Here is a 26,280-nt window from a genome sequence, read left to right as displayed (position 1 = left end):
GGATCCAACTGCGAGTGCCAATTCAGGACAAATTGCTTAAAGCATGGCAGTTTCAGCCCAAGGCTGGGGGTTTTCCACCTCTAAGGCAAACCAAACCAGCCAGACAAAGAGGACTTTGGTCTCACCTCACTGGCTAACCACAAGTCACACAAGCAATTCCCTTAGACACTCGTTTCCCAGTATCACCACCAGTGCCATCTGTTATGGGGACGAATGGTTATGAAAACCAACACCTCAGTAAAAGAAAAAAGGTTCTCTCGATCCCAAAGGACCAAGCCCTAGACCCAGGTCAATATACAAATCAGATCTTACCCACAAAGCATGTTGTTGCCAATCCTTTAGAATCTAAAATCTAAAGGTTTATTCATAAAAGGAAAAAGATATAGAATTGGTTAAATGGAATCAATTACATACAGTAATGGCAAAGTTTTTGGTTCGGGCTTGCAGCAGTGACAGAATAATCTGCAGGTTCAAATCAACTCTCTGGAGTACATCCACAGCTGGGATGGGTCATCAGTCCTTTGTGTAAAGCTTCCATTTGTAGCAAAGTCCCTCCAGAGGTTACTGTATTAGATGAAATTTATTGTAGCCTTGAGGGCTGAGAACAGGGATGGCTGTGGTGCTTTTATGGGTATAACTTAAGAAAGGGCTGCTACTTGGAAGTTATTCTTCCCCACATTAACAGACAAGATGGAGATTTTCTGATTTGTATAATAATGCAAATTTAGATTGCAGTCCAAGGATATTGGGTACTATGTGCCTCTCACACTAGCAAAAAATAGTTAAAATGCAGATCTCCATTACCTGTTTTTTATCCTTTTAATCTGAAGTGTCCCATGCTTAGTCTCATGCCAGCAATTTATGTCTGTTTTACTGAAAGCTAAATGCTAAATTTATTTTTGAATTATGGGAGACCATTTTTGCTTACCCTTAATTCAAAAGTGGCAGAACAAAAGAACTTCAGAGAATGCAGCTGGTTAGCCTCTCAGACAAAATGAGTTAGTTACGCATGAAAGATTAAAACCTGAAATAACTGTATAAAGCTATTAAAATAAGCCATTTTCAAGGATGGTCAGTGGGCAGCTGCCATAACTTTAGCACTATCCAGTGAAACCTTTCCTTCTCTATAACATTGTGAAGACTGCAGGATTAGTTACAAACTCTCCTTGTCTGGCCTGAAAGGGGCAGCCTGCTGCTGGCACAGCTTGCATAAGAGATTGTTCAATGAGACATTTACAAATAAAGTACTTTAAAAAAAAAGCGGGGGGGGGGGGGAGGGCAAAAAAAGCCTTAGTCAACAATAGGAAAAGCATTGCAGGTTTTGATCCCACACAGAAAGCTAATGTTGTGCTAGTACTGAAAGAAATAAATGGGATGAGCTAGATAATTATAGACCTGACAGCCTGACATCAATCCCAAGATGATGCAGAGGCTTTGTGAATCCCAGTGATTTTTCTAGGTGCCTAAAAGTTAGGCATGGCACCACTCAGCATCACCACGCCTAAGTTCCTTTGTGAATTTAGCCCAAAGTCACATAGGAAGTCTGTGGTGGAGTGGGTAACCTGGAACTCCCAAGTCCCAGGCTAGTGCCCTAACCACTAGAACATCCTCCCACACCCGCTCCCAGGGCAGAGTGGCTCAGCAGAAGTGAGGAGATGGTGCATAGATGTATATGCAAAGACAGTCCTTCTCCTTGGATGCCCCGAGCTCTAAAGGGATGGAGCTTGCTTTCCTTGCAGATCTTCTAGCTCTGTAGGGTTTGATGATCTCATACCCTGTCTCCTATGCAAATCCACTAATCTCAGTCCCTGTGGAGAGAAAAGGGCAAAAACTCTGAGGGCGATTCTTGAAGTTTTCCAAAGTCCTCTTTCCACCTCTGACATGTAACACCAACGCGGGTTTATTGATTTGGTTATTGAAATACTTCTAAATAAGAAGAAAAACACAATTCTGAAAGACAGAATTTATCTGTCAAATCTGTCTTAAACGTATGAACCTTTCTAAGTTCATTCAAACATACCAAAATGAGATTTTCAAGTTAATAATGAGCTAGGAAGATTAGTGCCACAGTGATTGTCTGTGTCCTGACTGATTTCTCCTTTGGCAAATATTGTATTTTGGCAAATACTCTATTTTTTTTCTCTCTGTAATATAAATGTACACAGCCTGATGGAGCTGATTCTAGAGCTGGTCAAAACTCTGAATTTCTGGTTTGTGGGAAATTATGACATTTTGAAATTTGTTTTTGGTCCTAATGATATTTAAAATAAAAATTTAATATTTCAACTACAATGTCAGTTTCAGCAGTAGCATAAAAAATGTAAAAAAAAAATGAAAATACTTTTAAAAATTTCAAAACAAAATGTTGGAAATCCCCAAAATGAAGTCTTTCCAAGATGAAATATCTTTCATTTTGGGGGGAAATAATCCACAGATGTTAGTCAAAATTGACACTTTTCAAAATGTTTCAAATTTCAACAAAAGTGGTATTTTGTTGAAAAAACACATTTTGATGAAAAATTTCTGGCCAGGTCTAGCTGAAACTTATGTGATAAACTGAAGAGCCAGGTGATAAAAAAAATACATCCATTGACAATAGGACAAGAAGTAATGGGCTTAATTTGCAGCAAGAAAGATTTAGGTTAGATATTAGGCAAAAACGTTTTAACTCTAACGGTAGTTAAGCTCTGGAATAGGCTTCCAAGGGAGACAGTGGAATCTTCATCGTTGGCAGTTTTTAAGAACAAGTTGAACAAACACCAGTTGGGGACAGGGCCGCCCAGAGGATTCAGGGGGCCTGGGGCAAAGCAATTTCGGGGGCCCTTCCATAAAAAAAAGTTGCAATACTATAGAATACTATATTCTCGTGGGGGCCCCTGTGGGGCCAGGGGCAATTTGCCCTACTTGCCCCCTTCTGGGCAGCCCTGGTTGGGGATGGCCTAGGTTTACTTGGCCTCAGGACAGGAGGCTGGATCTGATGACCTTTCAAGGTCCCATCCAGCCCTACATTTCTATGAATCTTTATCATGCACTTAGGATTGCCTCCATTGCTCTCTGCCTGGCAATCATTTCCTCAGGACTTACTCCATACTAACCCTCCTCAGCAGCTTCCAAGAAACAACTCTGGGTTTTTTTGTTTGTTAGTTTTTTTAAAAGGAACAACCTGCCATAAAAACATTTCCTTCTCAGCTCCCACTCCCCCCAGGAAAAAGGAAAAGATGCTTCCACTTGAGACATACAACAAGCAAGATTCATTCCTGCACCAGGTTTTCTGTACTGTACGTTAAAATGTCATTACTTCAAAGTTTTAATTTGCAGCCCTGCAGTTAGAAAATGGAGTTTTATTTCATTGGGAAAGGGAAGATGTCCAGCTTCCCAGTACAATCCAAAATTCTAGCTCTAAGAGGGCCTGGTGTCTGATTTTAAAGTCATGACATTTTTAGGTATAGAAGAGTAATTTTAGGTCATTTCTGGAGCTTTTTATGGCTCTCCATCAGCCCTGAACAGTTGGTTTCATGATAACCAAGGCTCCATTCCTACAATGAACTCTGCATAGATAGATCTCTCCACCCATAGGGAGTTCAAAGGACTGGGGAAGAAGACTGTACAGCAAGTGGGACAGATACAGATAGATATACTTTAAATTATTTAAATTTCTACCATAGCAGAATACTTGATAGTGTGGTATACAATAAAGGCTTACCAGTAATCATAACTACAAAGTGGTTTCACTTTTATACTACCACACCACAGCATTTCATGTGTGTATATAATAATGATACACACTATTAATTATAGAAACATGAAAGTTTTCTATAATCAATTAATTTTGTTTTGGAGCTCATGAACACTATATTCAACTTTCTGAATTTTTATCTTGCTGTTAAAACAACATTTTCTTCGGGGGATTTATTATCTTCCTGCACTGTCTTCTTACTCCACTGGAGCTCAGTAATGTTTGGAGACATTACAGGCATAACCTTAAAATGTGACATACTGAACAAGCAGATTTACGGAATCCTCTTGCCTTCACTTGGATCATCAGAACATTTGCTCCTTGAGCAGGCAGAAACAGAGAGCCCAGAAAAAATTGTGACATCTTCAGTTGCACAGGTGTGTGCTGATAAATCAAGGACAGACAAGTAACCTGCTGACAGCCAATGGTAAGAATAATGTAATTATACAGATCAGTATTTCAGGAGCCAACACACTGGCAACTAAGGCCTGGCCCACTTAGCAGGAACATTTTATTGCTCAAATAAAAGCAACGATGCTCTGTTTTAATCAGGGATTAAAATATGAAGCACCATTGAAGTTTTAAGTATTATAATCCTTGTTCTAAAACTTCTATATTGACCAATTTAGAGACTTATCTCTGCGACTGATCTTTGCTAAATGCAAAAAAGTTTATAGAATTGCTTTAAAAAGTGTTTTTAGTTACTTAACTTTCGCCCTAGAATGGTTGGGAGGGGGAGACAGGCAGAGCGAGAAGTGTTCAAAGCCTGCTCTTCTTTAGGTAACCGAACACAGTGGAATTCCCTATTTTAAAAATGTTTTTGTTTTGTTTTTTTCAAAAAACCTAATCAGACCAATGAAAGTCTCATTTAAAGCATGAGCACTAGTGCTACATCAGACAAATGAGTAATCCTGAACACAAAAGGCTTTAGACTGGGTAGGTCATTTCCAGTCAACTTAATCCTGTTCACTCACCTATGTAAGCATTGAGCTGAAATTAAAAATGATCCTTCTAGCTCTGAAGTTCTCCCACTGAGACCAAGCACCCCATCTGGGGAAAATGGCTGTATATTATTGCAACTGTGGTGCTCTACTCACCTTTCTTCTCTCAAATGTCTCTGTTATTAACTGTTCTTTATGCAACATCAAACAGATTGTAAACTCCTTTGGGAAGGGACCATGTGCCAACTTCTCTCATTTACATAGCGTAAGCTAGAGTAACTACACTGAAGTAGTTACATATTTAAACCAGTGTAAATGAAAGGAGCTGGTCCTCATGTCTCTTTTTTGTCTCAAGTGCCACACACATCTATGATGCTATAATAATGTCCCTGGAACGAGGCAACACATTCCAATAGCATACAAATGACTACAATATTAAGCAACACTGGCACCAAAATTGGACTGTTAAATTATTCATGTTGATGTGGGTTTATGGCTGCCGTCAGTCTGAGAATTTTACTTTCAGACTATAGGTACTGTTATTATTGCAACATCCCACTAATGGAGCTCACTACTGAGCAATTGTGAGGCAGAGATTGCAGAAAGACTGAAACAGCACTAGGCAGATCTATGAGGACATCTGCAGTAAACTAACTCAGACACAATTACAAGGGCTTGGAGTCTTCATGCTTTAGGGCAGGAGCTAATCAGCAGGTGGTGGTACAGTAGTGTACTGCGCAATTAGGTGTGTTATGTTTGTTTTGCATCTTGTGAACCATTCAGCATTAGGTACGATTAGAGACAGCATACCAGAACAGATCATTCATTGGTTTGCTTCAGCCACTTTAATCTCCAAGCTATCTAATGTAAACACTGAATAATATTCCCTTTACAGAGCAATTATACTCTGAAAAGTGACTACTTCAAAAGCCACCTTCCTACTTAGCAGGTCTAGTTCCAGTGTGTATTCATAGTCGTATCTGCTGATTTTTACCAAGGGGTGGGGGGGAAAGCCCTCATTACTTTTTACTAATTATCTTATCACTATAGAACCTACACTTCTATGCAAGTGACCTATAGAGGCTTATACATCAGCAGTTGGATCCAATTGTAGGACCGTGTCCACCTGTGCAACCCTAGTGAATCAATCTAAAAAAAAACTGCATCTAGTTAGCTTTTTCCCTCTCACCCAAACGCATAAAGAAAAAAGACAATCCAAGGAATCAGATAAGAGGGTTGCACAGCTAACCACAAGCAGATCTGGCCTATATAGTTTTTATTGCTAGTGATAATGCCTAAGCTAGAGGAAAATATACCCAGGTTAGCATCCTGATGCCATGTTGAGTTTGCAGACCTGGCAGTTGGAAAAATAAGCAGACCTTTGTAAGCTGAGCACATTGGATTTAGAAATCACGATGACACAAAAAACACTGAACCCTACACACTGCCATTTTCACTAAGGCTTTGTCTTCACTGACATTAAAGTGTGTGTGTTTGACAGCAAGAAAACTAAACACACAACAGCTAGCTCACTATAAAATCCCAAGTGGAGACAAGACACTTATAGTGTTTACTGGGAAGTTGCTAGGCAAGGTCAGCACTATACACCTCCCTTCCCCCCCACCCCTTGATCTTGCCTACTTTATCTCCCCGTAAAACTAAAGTGGCTTGTCTCCATTATGTTTTTACAGCAGCATTGCTAATGTGTGTTAGTTATCTTATGATGTAAACATCTTTTTGTCAGGAAAGACATAGGCCAAGTCTCTTTTCAAAGAGAAGCCGCTCTTTAAAGCTGTTCACAGATTGTGCAGTCTAGCAACAGTAACAGAATTAGGTCTCCTCAACCAAAACAGATATCAACTGCAGAGATATAGTAACAAGATGATTTTCGTGACACATGGGAGACTCTTTCCATCTAGTTAAACACAACTTGTGTTTGGAATTAGCTAGTTATTATAAAACATGCTTAAATGCACTAATAAAAGGAACCCCAAAAAAAGATGCAAAATTGGCGTCCCCAAAAATTTCAGATCCCTTCCCCAAATTAACCAAATTTTGTACACTTGTGGAAGTTCCACTGTACATAAGTGAGAGGGCCCAAGTATCCCCTCATGTCTTAGGAACATACTTATCCCATCCACTGGACCTGTTGCACACCGCACTGCTTGGACACAATTCGCACAGCTGGGATTAGAGCTACCCCACTGCAAATAAATAGGAACAGACAACGAGCCACACATGGTATGGCTGAAGAGCAACTGCTGTTACCCTTCTTCCCCATACAATAAAGCTCACCCATCTATCAACTGCAACAAACCTTTCCACCACGCCATCTGTTAGATTAAGGGTTGAATCATCTCCCAGACACTGTACAGACCCGCTTGTTACCCACCTCCACCAGACAGCCACCTGCCTTAACCCATTGCACGCTATAAACAAGACATCCACTCCCACCTATCCACCCATCTCACTTTCCTGCTGCATCAACCCACAAACACAACCCCTGTCTGCCTCCAGTTATGTTCCTGGGGGGCATGTCATCCAACAGATGTCAAATCTACTGATCTCCCAACAGGCCAATATGCACACCCCGCCTCCCAAAGGATGCGCTGGTCAAGGGATTGAAGAAGCAAGAGATGAAGAGCTGCCATATTATATATATATATAAAAACACAAGCCCCAACTCTCCACTTTTTGAACTAGTTTGATACTGATGACTTTGTATTTCAATGGTCAACACTAACTTAATGTAACCAGTCTGGACCTCAAAGCTACTTACTCCACAGTACTGATCATCATTAAATATCTGGGGTGGCAGTGGATTGCCCTGTGCAGGCTGTCTTTCCTCAGGAATATTTTTATACATCCATTGTCTTTGTTCCTCCGACATTGTGATATCCACCTCTTCAAAATCTATCCTGTTGGCTTCCAGAAATCGTACCACATCTTGCTGCCTCTTCTTTATCTGAGAGAGAGAGAGAGAGAGAGAATACATCACAGCTAGCCCATCATTACTAAAGATATGTTTACAAGCCTGAATATGCTTGTCTATTTTTTACTCAAAGCTCAAAAAGTTCAATAAGAACATCAAATATTTCTAAGTTAAAATTATGTGACTTAACACTGCAGTTTCTTTATGTACAAGTTACGAAAGTCTACAAACTTCTGCCTCATTTCTAGGCGGTTGGCTGTTTTTTTTGGAGGGGGGGGGTAGTTTTGGGTTTGTTTTTTTCTTTAAAATGATGCCTGTGATAGAGGAACACCTGGCTTGTACTCCAAATAAGTCAAAGATAAAAGGGTAGCTGGTTTGCAGATTCACCATGCATTACTGGCCACATTTTAAAGGTATTTAGGCACCTAAAGATGCAGATAGGCACCTAGTAAGATTTCCAAAGTGTCTACCTTTTAAAATGTGGCTGAGAGTTTCCTGAACACAGTTTATTCATTTCTTAGGTTCATACAGAACATGTGCACATGCTCTGAGATGGGGATGGTCTTGTCTCACACCAGCTTTGTCTTCACTGAAAAAAGGGGGGAGGTGCATTGTGGGGGCTTTGTTTTGGGGGGGAGGGTTTAATAGAACTTGTTATCTTGACATAAATTCCTAGCAGAAACAGCACACAGGTAGTTTTTACCCTGATGTAGCTAGTCAAAGTCAACTCTATACCACAGCGCACACACCCCTCCCAGTGTTTACCTTGACTAGTTACATTGGGGTTAAAAACCTGCCCGTGCCCTGTCTTCACTAGGCATTTTGTATAAAAGGGATAACTGTAAAAACACACCTTTTTGCAGTGAAGACATAGCCATAGAGTCTTCGAGATTGAGGGAAAGCCTCGGGTTTACTAATTTGGCCAGGATTGGTTCTGCAATACAACCAGCTTCACGCTATTTCCAGCACGTCCCAGATCCTTCTACTAAGGCACATTCCACCTAAAAGGGGCTACACACTGTGTTCACTATGACTACTCAAACATGATTCCCAGCCATACTGTGTGGAGATAAACTTATATTTAAGATTTTTACAGTATAAAAATACTATGGAGCAAGATCTATCCACTTGCCTGTTGGATTAAATTACGGGTGGATGGATGTTACCTTTGGGTATCATAGGACCCAGACAGTATTTAAAAACCATTAGTTTTTCAAGTGCATGTACTAGCTGTATTTGTCACACCACTCTTCATATTGGATTTATTTGATACATCAGATCACAAAAATAATAATCTCCAGTGAAATTTATTACAGATTACAGTAAAAATTCATATTCAGATGACTTCCAGTGGTGAAATAATTATGTCCTCTTTGAAACAAAGACCATGGATATCTCCAAGAGGGTTTGGTCCAATTTCTGCAAAACAACGTAGTTCTAAAATGTCTGAACATTTATGTGCTCTGTTGCAGAAGGAAACTGATTGGCTCTTATATGTGTATTCCTTGTAACTTAACCAGTTATTCAATAAATTTGTGTTTCATTCAGTGGTTGGTTCCTTCTTTTATGTATGCCATACTGATTTTTCAAACAATGCACATTATGAAAGATCAATCACTGTCATACCAAATTTATCTTCTAAAACTGTATGCAGAAAATACAAGTAGTAGCTCAATTACCATCATTACCACCATTTTTCCGCTAATCAAAGCACAATGCTAAAAGTAAAATGACTTCTTGTACTATGACATTAAACTCAAAGGAATCATATTGTGACTGTAGAAGTGAGAGATACAGTTCTTATCCTCAGTAACTTACAACAGAAGATGAGAGACAACTTCAATCTGAAATGGAGATTGAGATTTTCTTAATACTGGCCATTTTATTAAATATTTGTTCAAGTAAAGATGTGCAGACTAGGATGATATTGCAGGAGGGTTTTCCTTGGAAATTCTGCATGTGCAATGGAAGATTTTTAAAAATAAAATTCCTTCCCATTCCACAATGTTCATTCTGCCTAACAATTTCCATTAGTCTTGGACGCTGACCTGTCGGACAACTGACAATTGCAACTTAGATTTAATCAGATCCTCAACTGCTGTATTGATCACACAAAGTGAAAATTCTTGGATTTCCTTTACCTTTTATGTAGCATGATCCTAATTTGCCTTTAACATAGTAAAAAAGTCATCACAATTTAATACGGTATTAATCTTTAGAGCTCAGTGCTTGACTCCTATATTATACATGCTGATCGATCATTTAGTACATATGCACTTTGTCTTTGGTTTTATTGTTAATCCATACTGCAAGTCACAAAAATAAAACTGAAAAACAGAAATCCCCATCTACACCAGATGTAGACTTCATTTTTGCAGCTGGTCTCCCTATCAGGGTTACAAAACAGCAACAAACAGTGTGTCATGTAAATATGCACAGAACTGCTGTAATTATGTAGTTTGTCACTCATCTGTTGGTGAAATTGCTCATCTGATAGATGGGGCTTTTGCAATGGTGAACTGAAACGTCAAGATTCTTATTTCTTGTTCATGTGTTTTATTGATTTACTCCAGCAAATGAAAAGGCATCCAATGCTAAAGCACATGTACTGTTTCTAAAAGCTACTTCAAAGAGGGTCTAACAAAATGAATATGTACAAGCTGTTTAGATCCATGTGAAAGTTTCGTTAACCCAAAACACGGTCAGATTCACCAATGATTCCGCAAAACCCAACAAGAACCAGGCTAGGTCACCCCTGCCCTCACAGGAACTTGTCATTTCCAACAAGTCAAGCCTATCCTCTACTTTGCCCTCCCCTGTGTTTACTGAAATGGGAATGGAGAAAGATGGCCTAGTGACTTGGCTCCTATTTTCTTCAGTGGAATGGATGGCTTGTTCCCACCTCCGGATTTCCAGGAGGCAGAGAACTTACCTCCTTTCCTTATTCTGATTTTGTAGGATAAAGGAGAGTTAACTGGGTTAGCAGGGAATACATGTAGAGGTTTCCCCAATAGCCTGGTGCATCCTGAGACATCTCTCAGTGTAGAGTGCTAGAGTAGTATTGACAGCTGTCAGAGTTGATGAGCCTAGCTTGTGATCCTACAAAATCAGGATGATGATAAAGCTTCATACTTCTGCACCATCTTTGATCCAAGGACCTCAATATGCTGCACACAAAATTAGTTAATTTAATGTCATGACACCTCTCTGGGATAGATCAGAATTACTATCCCCATGCTGTATAGGTGATTAGACTCAGAGAGAAATATTAATGCAATTTTTCCCTCAGGGAGAACTGCAAGACACTAAAATTTACTCACCCTTGAACTTAAAAGATTTTTAAAATACACTCAACTCTGCTCTGCGCTGCCCACCTGTTTAGCCGAAGTTCCAAGAACAAATCAGTTTTCTTTATAACATGGAAAAAACATTGAGACCATGCAGATGCATCAAACAAGACATTCTGGTTTTGAGATAGCATGACAACATTAATACTTGCTCCTGCAAGGATTGATACAGTTAACATGTGTAACAAACTTGGAATATTTAGAATTTGACAAATGCTATGTATTAAATTTACATTGCTGATATAAACAGACAAAGATACACCTACTGAAATGAAAACGTGTACTATCAAAAAGTTATCTGATATTCCCTAGGCCATATGATGGAACAACACAGATTGTCAAGCAGAATTAATGGCCATTGCATACTACTATTAGTACCTTTTAAACCATGTTATATATCACTGGTGTAGTATATTCATTCTGATTCTAAGATTCTTATCAAAGATAAATTAATTTGCCAAATTTCATAGCATTTGCTGCAGCAATGCTTTGGGCTCTAACCAAGGACAATATAAAAATTAGCTCTGGAGTGCCACAGGATTCTAGTGACCTCTGTTATATTGATCAAAGAGAGAAATATTGTAATATGTAATCTTTACATTTAATTTTAGACAATTTATACTTGTATTATCGACAGAAGGAAATGTCGAAGAGTTTGGGATTTATGAAGAAATTAGCTAGATATTATACCTTTTTGTCCTATAAACATAGGATCAATATGTCTTTAGAAATCTGAGTGCAAGTGAAATGTAAAGAATTGGGACTATGACTAGAAACCTATGCTGTAATGTTTTTCAGGCAGATATAACAACTGTTTCATCAGCTTGACCCAAGGGAACTACCATCTTCAGGGGATCAGACTCCATAATGAAATACCACGCCCTTTTATTTTGCAGGCACAATGAAAGTCTTCATGGAAATAATGGATATGTGAGGACTACTATTTTTTTGTTCAAATGGAAGTCTAAGTTTATCTGTCTTGACACAGATACTGTATGTCTGTCTCCAGAAAGTGGTGATCAGTTACCAATACTTTCTTTACATAAGCTTTTTTCCCCCCACTCTTCCAAAGTAAAAATAGGTCAGCAACATGTTGTGGATATAAAACTATTAAATCAGCGTCTTCTGTTACCATGTTAGTGTTCAGACAGTGTTTTTACAAAAGATAAGTAAATGTTTTGTAAATCTCTTAAATGTAAGCAATTTATCTTTGAGGGGAAAAATAGATTTGGTAGCTGTGCATTATAAGGTGTGACTGTTGATCGAAATGCTATTAAAATGATAACAACCTGCAGTAAATTGTACCCAAGAGCCATTCAGTCCCTCTGGAGCCACTAGATTCTTTTCAGAACCGTCTCTCCTAGGATTTCTGTATTATTTCATCACCACCCATGAGGTGGGCAGATAGACAAGTTCATGAACTTAAATAACGGTTTACTTCCATCTCTAAAAACAGACACTAGATTAACTTCAGTGGGACTCATGAGTAATGGGAACAGGATTTGGCCTGATACTTAGAGAGGAATCAAAGTGATCTGGTGAACTCTAGCCATTTCTGAACTGGGGGTGTCTGAAGGAGCATAGAAAGTGTGGACACATTCTTTCATATAGCATTTGTTCTTTGGTAGGGAGTTGTTGTTACAGGGCTAGCTGCACCTCTGTTCCCCATCTGGTCTCTCTGAGTGCAACCCTCCCTCCTCAGATATTCTGCCCTTACTGGTCCCAGGGTGGAATCTCCCAGTTCCATTCTTAGACCAGGACCCAGATACACCACCTTGTGGTAAGTGGTTGGTATACACATTGCAGGCCTGACTGGGTTTCAGGCACCTGCAGGAGAGACAGAGACACCCCTGATTAGCCAGTAGCCTGATAGTTAGGTCACTTACCTAGTATGCGAGAGACCTAGGATCAAGTCCCCTAAATTAGGCAGAGGAGCCATTTGAACCTTGCTTTGCCTAAGTCCAGGGACTTGATCCTGGGTCTCTAACATCCCATATGAGTTGTCCTAACTACTGGGCTATAGAGTTAGTCTCTCTCTGGTCCAATAAATATTTTATTATACAAAATGGAACAGCTCCAATGAGAGGGAGAGAGAGACTGTATGACACAGGGATTAGGGCACTCAACTACAATGTGGGAGACCCAGGTTCAGGTCCCTTTGCCAAAAAAGGCAGAGGAGGGATTTGAACCTGGGTCTCCCCCATCCCAGGTGAGTGCCCTAACCACTGGTCTTCTCATTCTCTTCTATCATATATTCCACTTTGAAATGAAAACAAGTATCAAAACAGAAATATTGTTTTCCAGCCAGCCCCAATAGTTATTTCCTTTCCCATACAAGTGTAAGCACATTTATACCAATATTACTGAGCTCTCACTAAGAGAATTGTATTGCTTTAAACGATACTAGCGTTAAAGTGGTACAATTTGTCTGTAGAAGTAAAGCATGTAAATCCAATTCTGAATATACATCTAAATATGCAATTAATACAGTTATTTATGGTCATTGTCCCACAGGGTTAATTAATTCTTATTAATAAGAAATTATCTTGCAGACATGCACCACCCTCATTCACAAGTGCAAATACTGCCCCCCCCACCCATAGACAAACCAATAGCATTCCTAGCGAAACACAACAATCGGTCACATGAAAAAGTACTGTTAGGAAAGGATTATTATTACAGTAGAACCTCAGAGTTATGAACACCAGAGTTACAAACTGACCAGTCAACCACACACCTCACTTGGAACTGGAAGTGCACAAATAACCAGCAGCAGAGCCAAAAATAAAAAAAGCAAATACAGTATAGCACTGTGTTAAATGTAAACTACTCAAACAAATGAAAGTTTTAAAACAAGGATTTGACAAAGTAAGGAAACTGCTTCTCTGCTTTTTTCACTTAAATTAAGATGGTTCAAAACAGTGTTTTTCTTCTGCATAGTAAAGTTTCAAAGCTGTATTAAGTCAATGTTCAGTTATAAACTTTTGAAAGAAAAACCATAACACTTTGTTCAGAGTTACGAACTTTTCAGAGTTACAAACAACCTCCATTCCTGAGGTGTCCGTAACTCTGAGGTTCTACTGAATCTGAGACACAAGGTGGGTGAGGTACTCTCTCTTATTGGGCCAACTTCTGTTGGTGAAAGAGACATGCTTTTGAACTACACACAGTTCTTCTTTGTGTAGCTTGAAAGCTCGTCTCCTTCACCAACAGAAGTGGGTCCAATAAAAATATATTAACTCACCCACGTTATCTCTCTAATATCCTGGGACCAACACAGCTACAATAGCACTGCAAACAATAATTACTATCTGTAATCCAGCACAAAAGACCCAGTTACGATTGGAAGTGCATTGTACTAAGCACAGTTACTGTCCCCCCGCTCCCAAAAAATCCACACAAACAAACAAACAAAAACTGTCACAGACTCAATGAATTTACAATTTAAGGGCCCAGTCTTGTACCACTAAAATCAATGAGTTTTGCCATCACTTTATGGAGAGCATACAAAGTCAAGCCCCAACAGGCAAGACAGAGGAAGAGTGGGAGGGAGATGCAATATAAACTAAAGGGGTCAGAGCAAGTAGAAGCCACCGTCATGTTGGTTCTGTGGGTTTTTTAATGATCTATGCACAAACGTACACAGTGCTGTCTTCCAACGAAACTACACGTAGCAGCTGAAGACAGGAAAGAGAAACTGCATTGTATGAGCAGCAAACACTCACCAGACCACAGTTTGAGAACCATTGTTCTACTGTGCTTATTGTTTATATGCTCATTGCAGATGCTGATAAATATTCCTCTTGGACTTTGGTTGTTTACTTTTACAGAAGACAGAATTTTATTACTTCCTTTATGCAGATTGTATGAATTCATAGATTAATAAAGCCATTGTGATAATTTAGTCTGACCTGCATATCACTGGCCATAGGAAAGCCCGGAATTAATTCCTTCTAGAGCTAGAGCATCATTTTCAGAAAAACAGCCAGTCTTGAGTTAAAAATTTCTAGTGATGGAGCATCCACCACAACCCTCGCAATTGGTTTCCCTGAGACTTCGACATGTGGCACTGTACGATAGTGGCTACTGAGTATGCTATTAAATGTTTGTTATTCATAATCAGACAATTTAGTAGTAACCTCACAAAGAAACTATAAATCAGGCTATAGATCATGGGAGGAAGGGCTCAGAGCCTTGAGGCAGGCATTAATGCTGCTCTGAAAATCTGCCACTCTGCTAGGGAACAATGCTGCTTGGAGCGCCGTTCGGGCTCCAGTACTCTCCTCAACCAGCCATTGCTTTGAAAATGTATAGCACTCCAATGAGACTTGGCTAGATCCTGGGCCACACCACCTGAGAAACAAAGAACAAAAGGGGCAGCACTATGGGAAAGGGTGGGGCAAAGGTGGTTTTATGCCATGTTGTAGCACCTGGATTCTGAGTTGGAGCCAATATGTAACAGGCAGGACTAAATCATGTTTACTTAACATTTCACAGGGACTGTTACTTACCAATATCTTCCTTCTATGATAGTACTTAGTATGCTCCTACACCACTTGGTTTTGCTGCCTTAAATTACACGAGAGGGGAAGAAACAGTGCAGAGAAACCTATTTCCATGTCTCATTTGCAGTAAATACTCAGGAGTGAGGGGAGGTGCTTTATTCAGAGCAAGCATTCTGAGCTAATGCTATGTGCTTTATCAGTCAAATGATTCTGTAGCAATGTTTTGCTGACACACACTCTGGCCATGAATTTTGTTAAATGTGGTCTGTGCTTGCAGTTTTACAGTGTAACTGATGAATAAATTCCAGGGCTTGCAGCACATTCACTGTTTGTTTTGAGAGCACCAGCAATTGTTTTAATTTTTAAAAAGTTGTGAAGATACTAGGAAGTAGCAGCTCCTTGCTTTTTAAAAGCTGCTACCAAATCTGCTTCAACTAGCTACAGGTTAGCAAATGCTGAGTAACTGATACTTGTGCCCACATCTTGAGAAAATTACAAAACAGAAATATAACTGTCAAGACTAATTGCAAATTTAAACATAATTGCTGATTGCAAATTTAAACATATTGGATCTGTATCCAGTACCACATGTGCCAGTGTAATAGTCAGGCTCACTGTCTTCACACAGTTTATTTTTTCAGGGTAGAATTCTTTGGTGGCTTCAAACATACCTGCCAACACTGAATAGGTGTAGGTGGGGCTGCATGGGAAGAAAAAGTGGAGACTAGGAGAGCTTTTTGAAAGTAAAGGAGTGGGAAGAGTTAAATATCTTGCTATAAAAGAGGGACTGTCCTGTACTAAAAGGAAACATTTTTTAAAGTTACTGCCCGCATACAATAAAGAATTTTAACGGATGATAAAAAATAAATGGCATCCCTCCTCCTGCTTCATGAAAAGCTCTTCAGGCCCTATGCTAAGACCTTGACTCAGGCAAAGCTCCCATTGACCAATAGTAGGAGCTCTAAGTGAGGATTTTAGCATTGGCCCCTTAATAACCAGGATGGTAAAGTGCTTAGTTTATTTAATAACCTCACATTTAATTTAAAAAAACCCCACAAACTTGTAAAAGATTCTACTCTTTAATACCATCTAAATCATGTAACAGTGGTTTTGTCTTGCAGCCCTTACGTTAGCAGAGCTATTGGCCTTAGCATAATCCTGCTCATTAATGTAATGGCAACACACCCACTGACTTAAACTAGAGCAGGATCGAGCCCTCACAAGGAGGACAGGTTGCGCCCACGTAATCCTGTAAAGTTTGCCAGGAATATTCAGGGATCAGTCCTCTCAGTACATTGCAGGATCAGGGATTTAGTTTTCAGTTCCCCAACTTTCGAAACATTCAGTTACCTTATTGAACGGAGGCTTTACTGGAGAAGAAGTGTATTCCTTGAAATGAAAACAACAAAATAGAAGGATAATACACATTAGTAAATATTATGCCACATGTAGATTAGAGAACAAATTACATTAATTAGGAGAAAAACCTTCCTGTCAGTTAGGAGTAACTGAATTAAGGGTTGTGATTGCACAGTATATGTACAAAATACATTTTGATGGGGAAGGTAGACTTTGCTAGATTCAATTTTTTTGTCAACATGCAAAATGCTTGTTAAAAATATGACATTTTAACAAAGGAGAGTGGTATCAGAGGGAGTTAAATGTAGAGTACTAAATAAAGGATTCAGATTATCCTCTGACAAGCTTGAGAAATCTTGTATTGGAGACATACAAGAAAATAATACCTGCTTTTCAGCCATTTTCCTGAAAATTACTTAACCATCTGCTAGATTACAAATGAAACATTAGTCTCCAACACTGGAAATAATGGATATAATTTAGCTGTCATCTGGGTTTGGAAATATACACATTTATTAATCCCTGGAGTTGCAAAATAGTATGCACATTTTTCCAGTACTAGCATAGCTAGGCAAATGACAGGTGCTGGGCACAAAGATGCATTCAGTCTTCTCAGCTGCTTTGATTTCTTGAACGAGCTGTAGCCTTGCCTCCATACTTTTATCTTCTCAGCAACCTGTATGCACAGATTTGGCTTCAAATGCACTGTTACAGCTCTAGTTAAGCTCCTCCTGCTGGATGCTCACCAGACTGCTTTGTTTGGACCCAGATGCTGAGCCTGGGTGCTTTCAAGCTTTCCTTCATCTGAGTACGCTCCAGCATAGACTATGGCTATGACATCTCTGGCACACTTCCTGGGCATGGCCTCTCTGTCTGATACTCCTTCTGGAATTGGGACCCCCATAGCCAGCTGCCCTAGGTCCCAAGGACTAGTGCTGACTCCCTCCACACCCCAATAGCTCAAGCACATCCTTTCCCAGAACTAGGGTTGCCAGGTGTCCAGTTTTCTACCAGAACCCCTGGTCAAAAAGGGACTCTGATGGCGACCAGGCCATTACAAGTCCAGTTGGCATAGGACTGGCAGGTTCCCTACTCAGCTCCGCACGGCTCCCAGAAAGTTGCCAGCATGTCCCTCCGTCTCGTAGGTGTAGGAATGGCCATGGGAGCTCCGTGCGCTGCCCCTGCCCTGAGCGCTGGCTCTGCAGCTCCCATTGGCCGGGAGGGGCATCTTGCCACTTCCTGGGAGCCCACAGAGGTAAGCGCTGTCCAGAGCCCGCACTCCCTCCTGCACCCCAACTCCCTGCCCCAGCCTGGATCCACCTCCCATACCCCAAACCCCTCATCCCTGGCCCCACCCCAGAGCCCACACCCCCAACCAGAGCCCTAACCCTCCCCCCTCCCGCACACCCTAACCGCCTGCCCCAGCCCTGAGTCCCCTCCCGCACCCAAACTCCCTCTTGGAGCCTTCACCCCCTCTTCAGGACCATGCTCCTCCAGCTCATGGCTTATCCTCCGAATCATGGAGTCTCTCTGACCTTCGCAGTCAGTTTCCTTCAGTGCTGGCTGGTCTGCAGTCAGCAGGTCCTCCTTGGCTCCTAAAGCCTGACCCTTCTGTTCCTCTCTGTGACTCCTTCTCTGCTTTTAACCAACACCTCAGTCTCTTTATTCCCTTTCTGGGGAAATTCCACTGCTCCTCTTCCTCTCCCCCCACACACCCCCCACCCTTATCTTCAGTGAGAACTGGTCCTCCTAACCTTCAGCCATCCCAGTGTCCTAAAGTGCTTCCATCTGAATGGAAGCATGCAGGTTAATGAATGTCCATTGTCTGAGAGAGGCATGATACCAGCTCTGAGAGCAGATCGAGGATTCCGCATACACTGAGGCACTCAGTGATACAGCAATTTCATAAAATCAACCAGAATTCATAAGTTGTACATAGACAGATTGGGAGGAACTGCCAATTCGGAGAAGGATCGGGATATCCTGCAGGGAGCTTTGGATGACCTTGTAAACTGGAGTAATAGTAATAGGATGAAATTTAATAGTGAGAAGTGTAAGGTTATGCATTTAGGGATGACTAACAAGAATTTTAGTTATAAGCTGGGGACGCATCGGTTGGAAGTAACGGAAGAGGAGAAGGACCTCGGAGTCCTGGTTGATCGCAGGATGACTATGAGTCGGCAATGTGACATGGCCGTGAAAAAAGCTAATGCGGTCCTGGGATGCATTAGGCGAGGTATTTCTAGTAGGGATAAGGAGGTGCTGGTTTCGTTATACAAGGCACTGGTGAGACCTCATTTGGAGTACTGTGTGCAGTTCTGGTCTCCCATGTTTAAAAGGGATGAACTCAAACTGGAACGGGTACAGAGAAGGGCCACTAGGATGATCCGAGGAATGGAAAATCTGTCGTATGAAAGGAGACTCGAGGAGCTCCGTTTGTTTACCTTAACCAAAAGAAGGCTGAGGGGGGATATGATTGCTCTCTTTAAATATATCAGAGGGATAAATACCAGGGAGGGAGAGGAATTATTTCAGCTCAGTACTAACGTGGACACGAGAACAAATGGATATAAACTGGCCGTCGGGAAGTTTAGGCTTGAAATTAGACAAAGGTTTCTAACCATCAGAGGGGTGAAGTTCTGGAACAACCTTCCGAGGGAAACAGTGGGGGCGAAAGACCTCTCTGGCTTTAAGATTAAGCTTGATAAGTTTATGGAGGGGATGGTTTAATGGGATAACGTGATTTTAGTCAGTAGGTCAATAACGTGCCATCGCTGGTAATTAGTAACAATGGTCAATGATGGGATATTAAAAGTTACTACAGAGAACTTTTTTCCGGACGGTCTGACTGGAGAATCTTGCTCGCATGCTCGGGGTTCAGCTGATCACCATATTTGGGGTCGGGAAGGAATTTTCCTCCAGGGTAGATTGGCAGAGGCCCTGGAGGTTTTTCGCTTTCCTCCGCAGCATGGGGTAGGGGTCGCTTGCTGGAGGATTCTCTGCGACTTGAAGTCTTTAAAGCATGATTTGGGGACATCAACAGCTGAGTCAAGGGAGAGAATTATTCCAGGAGTGGGTGGGTCAGCTTTTGTGGCCTGCATCATGCGGGAGGTCAGACTAGATCACATGTGTCAAACTCAAGGCCCGCGGGCCACATCCGGCCCGCCATACAATTATATCCGGCCCGCGAAATCGTTTTATATATCTGTTTTTAATGGCCCTGTGATATGACGCCCCAATAACACACACTACAAATCCCATGATGCAGTGCAATTGCCGCCAACGGCAAGCCGCGGTTCAAGTTCACGGTCTGTTGATGTATACAACGCTAATATCAAATCAAAGCTAGACCCCAACAATGGCCAAGAGAAAAATTGATTCTGAAAACCGAGGCTTTCAAAGCCGGTGGGAGAATGAGTATATGTTTACTGAAATTGCAGGTAAACCAGTGTGTCTCCTTTGCGGGAGTAATATCGCTATAATGAAGGAGTATAACCTAAGACGGCACTACGAGACGAAACATGAGAACAAATTCAAAAACCTGAGCGCAGGACAGAAGCTACAAAAGGTAGAGGAGTTGAAGAAGAATTTGACATCCCAGCAGACGTTTTTCACCAAAGCAAAATCACAAAGTGAAGCTGCTGTGAAAGCAAGTTTCATTGTGGCCGAAGAGATCGCCAAATCAGGACGGCCGTTTACCGAGGGGGAATTCGTAAAGAATTGTATGATGAAAGTGTGCGACGTCCTTTGTCCAGATAAAACGCGAGCGTTTGCAAATGTAAGCCTCAGCAGAAACACTGTTGCTAATCGGGTTTGTGAGATGGCGACTGATTTGAAAACACAGTTGATTGAAAGAGCAAAAGATTTTGTTGCATACTCCCTTGCCGTGGATGAAACTACTGACGCGACTGACACTGCACAGCTGGCGATATTTATCCGTGGTGTGGATTCCAATTTGTGCGTAACAGAGGAAATACTGGACATTAAATCGATGCACGGGACAACGAAAGGAGAAGACATCTTTGGAAATGTATTTCAAAGTGTAACCGACATGAAACTGCCGTGGGAAAAACTCGTTGGACTTACAACAGATGGCGCACCTGCTATGTGTGGTGAAAAAAATGGACTGGTGGGAAGGATGCGCTCAAAGATGCGGGAGGAGAACTGTGCCGGTGAGTTGACAGTGTATCACTGCATCATACACCAGGAATCGCTGAGTGCTAAAGTCCTAAAAATGGATCATGTGATGAACACTGTAACACAAACCGTCAACTTTATCAGAGCCCACGGTTTAAATCACCGCCAATTCCAGTCTTTTCTGCGGGAAATAGATAGCGAGTTTGGCGATATGCCATATCATACGGAGGTCCGGTGGCTAAGTCGGGGAAAAGTTCTCAAAAGACACTTTGAGCTGCGAGAGGAAATCTGCCAGTTCATGGACAGTAAGGGGAAAGACTGCACAGTTCTGCGGGATGAAAAGTGGAAATGTGAGTTGGCATTCCTGGCTGACATAACGTCGCATCTTAGCGCTTTAAACCTTCAACTCCAGGGACGGGAGCACATAATAACCGATATGCATGATGCAGTGAAGGTATTTCAAGTGAAGCTGCGCTTATGGGAGACACAAATGCACCAATGCAACTTGTCTCACTTTCCCTGTTGCCAAGTAATACGGAACCAAGAAAGTGCCACAGTTTTCCCAAATGCCACCTTTGCTGAAAAACTCAGCGCGCTGCGCACTGAGTTCGCACGGCGCTTCAGTGACTTTGAGGCACAGAAAAGTAACTTCGAGCTGCTTCGCAACCCATTTGCAGTCGATGTGGAAACCGCACCTGTAGAAATGCAGATGGAGCTGATAGAACTGCAATGTAACGGGACACTGAAGGCAAAGTACGACACTGCGGGGCCAGCACAGTTCACTCGCTTCATTCCTGAAGCGATGCCGCAGCTCCGCCAACATGCGGCTCGAATCCTGTCCATGTTTGGCAGCACATATCTGTGCGAGCAGCTGTTCTCTGTGATGAAAATTAACAAAACGTCACACAGGAGTCGCCTCACTGATGAACACCTGCAATCGATCCTGAGAATCTTCACAACACAGAACCTAACCCCAAACATAAACGAACTTGTTGCAAAGAAAAGACTCCAAGTATCAGGCTCTGACTAAATAGGACAAGAAAATGGAATGTTATGATTTGTTATGATTATACTTTTGCTTTAAATTCAATTTTTTATTTATATTTTCAGATTTTTTAATATTCCAGCATGTACAGATTTTGAATGTATTGTATTGACAGGATATTTTTTTATGAAGAGCAAAATATTTTAAGTTGAAATGTATTTATTTTGGAATGATATCCTGTATTTTGGTTCATATTAATGGTTAAAAAACATAAATATTTAGTCTGTTAAATAAATGGTTATACTGTTCGGCCCGCGAGTTTTGAGTTTTGGCCCCCTGTGCAATTGAGTTTGACACCCCTGGACTAGATGATCATAATGGTCCCTTCTGACCTTAAAGTCTATGAGGTTCTCCAAACCATCACATGTGCCTCTTCCTTAGAGTACAGTAACTCCTCACTTAAAGTTGTCCCGGTTAATGTTGTTTTGTTGCTGACCAATTAGGGAACATGCTCATTTAAAGTTGTGCAATGCTCCCTTTTAACATCGTTTGGCAGCCACCTGCTTTGTCCACTGCTTGCAGGAAGAGCAGCCCATTGCAGCTAGCTGGGGGGGGCTTGGAATCAGGATGGACTGGCAGCCCCCCTATCAGCTCCCCACTCCCCTAAGTTCCCTGTGCTGCAGCTGCCCAGCAGGCTACCAATTGCCGGCATTCAGCTGTCCCTCCCCCCACTGCCATGTGCTGCTCCTGCCCTCAGCCTTGGAGCTGCTCCGGGGAGCCTCCTGCTTGCTGTACAGGGGGAGGGAGGAAGTGGGGGTTTCCCCCTTCCCCCTGCTCCTGCACCTCACTTACCCCATTTCCATAGAGCAGGGAGTACACACAACAGGGTTCAGGACAGAGGGAGCTTCCAGGCAGTAGCTGCGGTCTCAACAAGCTGATCTAATTAACAAGGCAGTGTACTTAAATCTGGGGTCAGCTACTTAAAGGGGAAATGTGCATCTCTCACTCTCACACACACAGTGTGTGTCTCTGTCTGCGATTCTCTCTCCCCTCCCTCCATGCCTGCTGTCTTGTAGAGTGAGGCTACATTAACGAGTTAACCCTTGAGGGCTCAGCCAAATGTTAGTTCATCATTTAGCAATAAGGCATTCCCTGTGAAATATCCCACCCTCTGACTCCTCCACCTCAACCCAGCTTCACAATCATCATCACTGTGTACCAGTATTAAATTGTTTGTTTAAAACTTATACTGTGTGTGTATGTGTTATATATAATCACACAGTGTATATGTCTTTTGTCTGATGAAAAAAATTTCCCTGGAACCTAACCCCCTCATTTACATTAAGTCTTATGGGGAAATTGGATTTGCTTAACATCGTTTCGCTTAAAGTCACATTTTTCAGGAACATAACTACAATGTTAAGTGAGGAGTTCCTGTACTTTCTATTGAAAGCAATTCAAACATAGAGAATCATAGAATATCAGGGTGGGAAGCAGGGCCGGCTCCAGGTACCAGCTTACCAAGCAGGTGCTTGGGGCGGCCACTTCGGAGAGGGGCGGCACGTCCAGCTGTTCGGCGGCAATTCGGCGGATGGTCCCTCACTCCTGCTCGGAGCGAAGGACCTCCCGCCGAATTGCCGCCGCAGATCGCGATCGCGGCTTTTTTTGTTTGTTTGTTTGGCTGCTTGGGGAGGCCAAAACCCTGGAGCCAGCCCTGGTGGGAAGGGACCTCAGGAGGTCATCTAGTCCAACCCCCTGCTCAAAGCAGGACCAATTCCCGGACAGATTTTTGTCCCAAATCCCTAAATGGCCCCCTCAGGGATTGAGCTCACAACACTGGGTTTAGCAGGCCAATGCTCAAACCACTGAGCTGTCCCTCCCCCCATACCCTGAGCTCTTAAAAAGATAGCTAGCTAGCTACTGGAGTAATAAACACATTAGAAATCGCTAAGGAAGAGCGCTAACTGTACACACTATGCTATGGCAAACTGCCTGGTTAAGTGACACTGCAGCAGCTTTCTGGGAGTCAAAGCCTATTTAGAATAAAAATGGAAAGACTGCTGCCCCATACCATATGGGACCTCCTAAGGTCGCACCTCTGTATTAAAGATTAGATAGTGGAAAGTGGAGCATCATATTTTTCCTTAAACTCTGAAATGTCCAAGGTGTTTCAAGCTATTTGGATGTCTGTTTTGAAAAGAGTGCCTCTCTCCTGTGGCATACGTAGTGCAGCAGTTGCTATGGCAAGTAACCATTGGTTTAGCTAGGTAGTGAATGGTTATGTAATACTGCTGGGGTGGGGGTGGGGGGGTTTAGCTTCTCATGTCTCTTTTTTCCTAAGATGCACATAGGTGAGTGGTGTTGTCTTGCACTTACAACAGGGGACTGGGAGTCAATGCAACTGGCTTTGGTAAAATTACACTTCTGTCACATAAAAGCCCCAGTATGAGTATAGAAATTGCCTTGAATCAGACATGCTTTCCTTACCTAAGAAATGCAGTAGAAGCAAAAATAGGTAGAGTGCCTCTGTCACTGCAGGCTCAAATGTAACAAGAGCATCAGAAATTTGCATGGCTTTACGAGGGACTCTGCAATGGTTTCTTTTCTGTGCTTATATCAAAATAGCAATGCAACAAAATAGGAGACAAATGAATGCAAATGCCACCTGGAGTGCCGGGACTGTCACCTCCTGTCATTTTATAAATCTGAATAAAGAAAGGTGAGGTGGGTCTGCAGTTAATCAGTATTAAACTAGAGATATGTTCATCTGATTCTGCTAAGGCTTCATCACATCTCCTGTTATGGCTTAATATTTTCACAGCAAGATGTAACAGGGAATGTGATTTAATCATCATCAATATGAGAAACAGAGATAATAATCCAGTGTATTAACTAGTTATTATGGCTCCTGTAGTACAACAGATTCCCTTTGCATTACTTTGCAAGACTAATGATATTTCTGATATTTTTGATGTGCATGGAGGGGGAGGGGGAAGCATTTCAAAGAGATGCTGTCTAGATGACTCAGATTCCAAATAGACAGAGCTATTCATCCTTCAGCTTTTCATGAGACACACACACACACACACCTTTTAAATTTCAAATGATCAAAAGCTAGTTCATAGCCTGTAACATTATTTATCGGGATTTTACAAGGGGAACACAGATGTAGAAAAAGCTACCTGATTTGCCCAAAGCCATGTGAAAAATTAGTGAAAAATCCAGAATTGGAAATGGAGTTGTTGGTTCCTAATCCCATTCTAAGACTTCACTTGCCCTCTTAATAATTGTCTTGCAGTAAATTTGATTCTCTTTGCTGGACCCGGACCTCTGATTTTGTAACCCACATTTACTCGGTGTGGTTTGCTGGACCACCAAGGCTTATGAGTCTCCTACATCCTTTTTTCCTAACAGAGCTGAGTGTTTTAGCTCAGACAGTACAGGGTTCAACTTTTCTATCTGGTTCAATCCCCACTACTGACCCCAGGGGCATTATATTACATTTATAAATTACATCAATAGGGTGCTTTCAGGCTGGAGCCTAGAACATTGCACAAGTTTCACATTTCGGAATAGCAATATAAAACATTAGCAAAAATACAAACTGAAGATATTTTGTTTTTTGAAGAACACTCAAGTTTTCAACTCGTCCCTGCTCCCCCCCCCCCATTGCCAAACAAACACACACAAATAAGATACCCTTAAGGTTTAATTACTAGGCACAGAAAGCTGCAATGCAATACTGTGAACATTGTATTTAGTCAATTGGGGTCTGATTCAAAACCCACTGAATTCATCAAGGATCTTTGTATCGGGGCCTTACTGTATCTGGTACAGCAGCTATTACACCATCTTTTGCTAACACGACGGTCAAGACGCTGCTGCAGTAAGGAGGAAATCAAGATAAAATCTGATGTGGATACTTAACACAGTAAAACATTGCAGCCTAGAAGGTCTGACATTAACTTGATATTTTCCTTTAACAAAATGTCGGCACTCTGCATTCAATGTAATTCATGCCTACAATTTGTTTTAGAATAATTTGTTTCAATAATTAAAATATTGAAACTAGGTAAAGGAAAAATGCTGAAGTTTTGTGCTGCTTAGAATGCTTTGCCCAAATAGGCACTTTGGCTTTTGGATTGCCTAGGTGTAGCTAATAAGAACTTTCACACAATCCAATTGATCCATGAAATAGAATGGAATTCAACTCACTCTCTTGGTTTTGTTGGCTTTGCAGGGGGTAATAGGAGTAAAACCAGTCATCTAAGACCAAAGCCTACAGTGAGCTGCGTGTGGATAGACTCTTGTACCCACACAAAGCAGCACTGAAGTCTT

The 26,280-nt window shown here is 41.5% G+C and overlaps 1 protein-coding gene across 2 annotated transcripts in view; it reads right to left on the bottom strand.

The window, feature by feature from the left end:
• Positions 1–26,280, bottom strand: part of SH3BGRL2 (SH3 domain binding glutamate rich protein like 2) — a 66,785-nt gene that overhangs the window by 30,900 nt on the left and 9,605 nt on the right. For both annotated transcript variants that reach the window (XR_010599496.1, XM_005299608.4), the window contains exon 2: positions 7,457–7,642. Coding sequence is in view for 1 of the 2 variants with exons in the window: in XM_005299608.4 (XP_005299665.1) it covers positions 7,457–7,642 (186 nt within the window). In the remaining variant the exon portion in view is untranslated. The remainder of the gene's footprint in view (positions 1–7,456; positions 7,643–26,280) is intronic.

Source organism: Chrysemys picta, chromosome 3, assembly GCF_011386835.1.
Source record: "Chrysemys picta bellii isolate R12L10 chromosome 3, ASM1138683v2, whole genome shotgun sequence".
NCBI classification, from domain to species: Eukaryota; Metazoa; Chordata; order Testudines; family Emydidae; genus Chrysemys; species Chrysemys picta.
The sequence above is the reverse complement of the archived record's forward strand: the minus strand, read 5'-3'. Positions and strand labels throughout refer to the sequence as shown.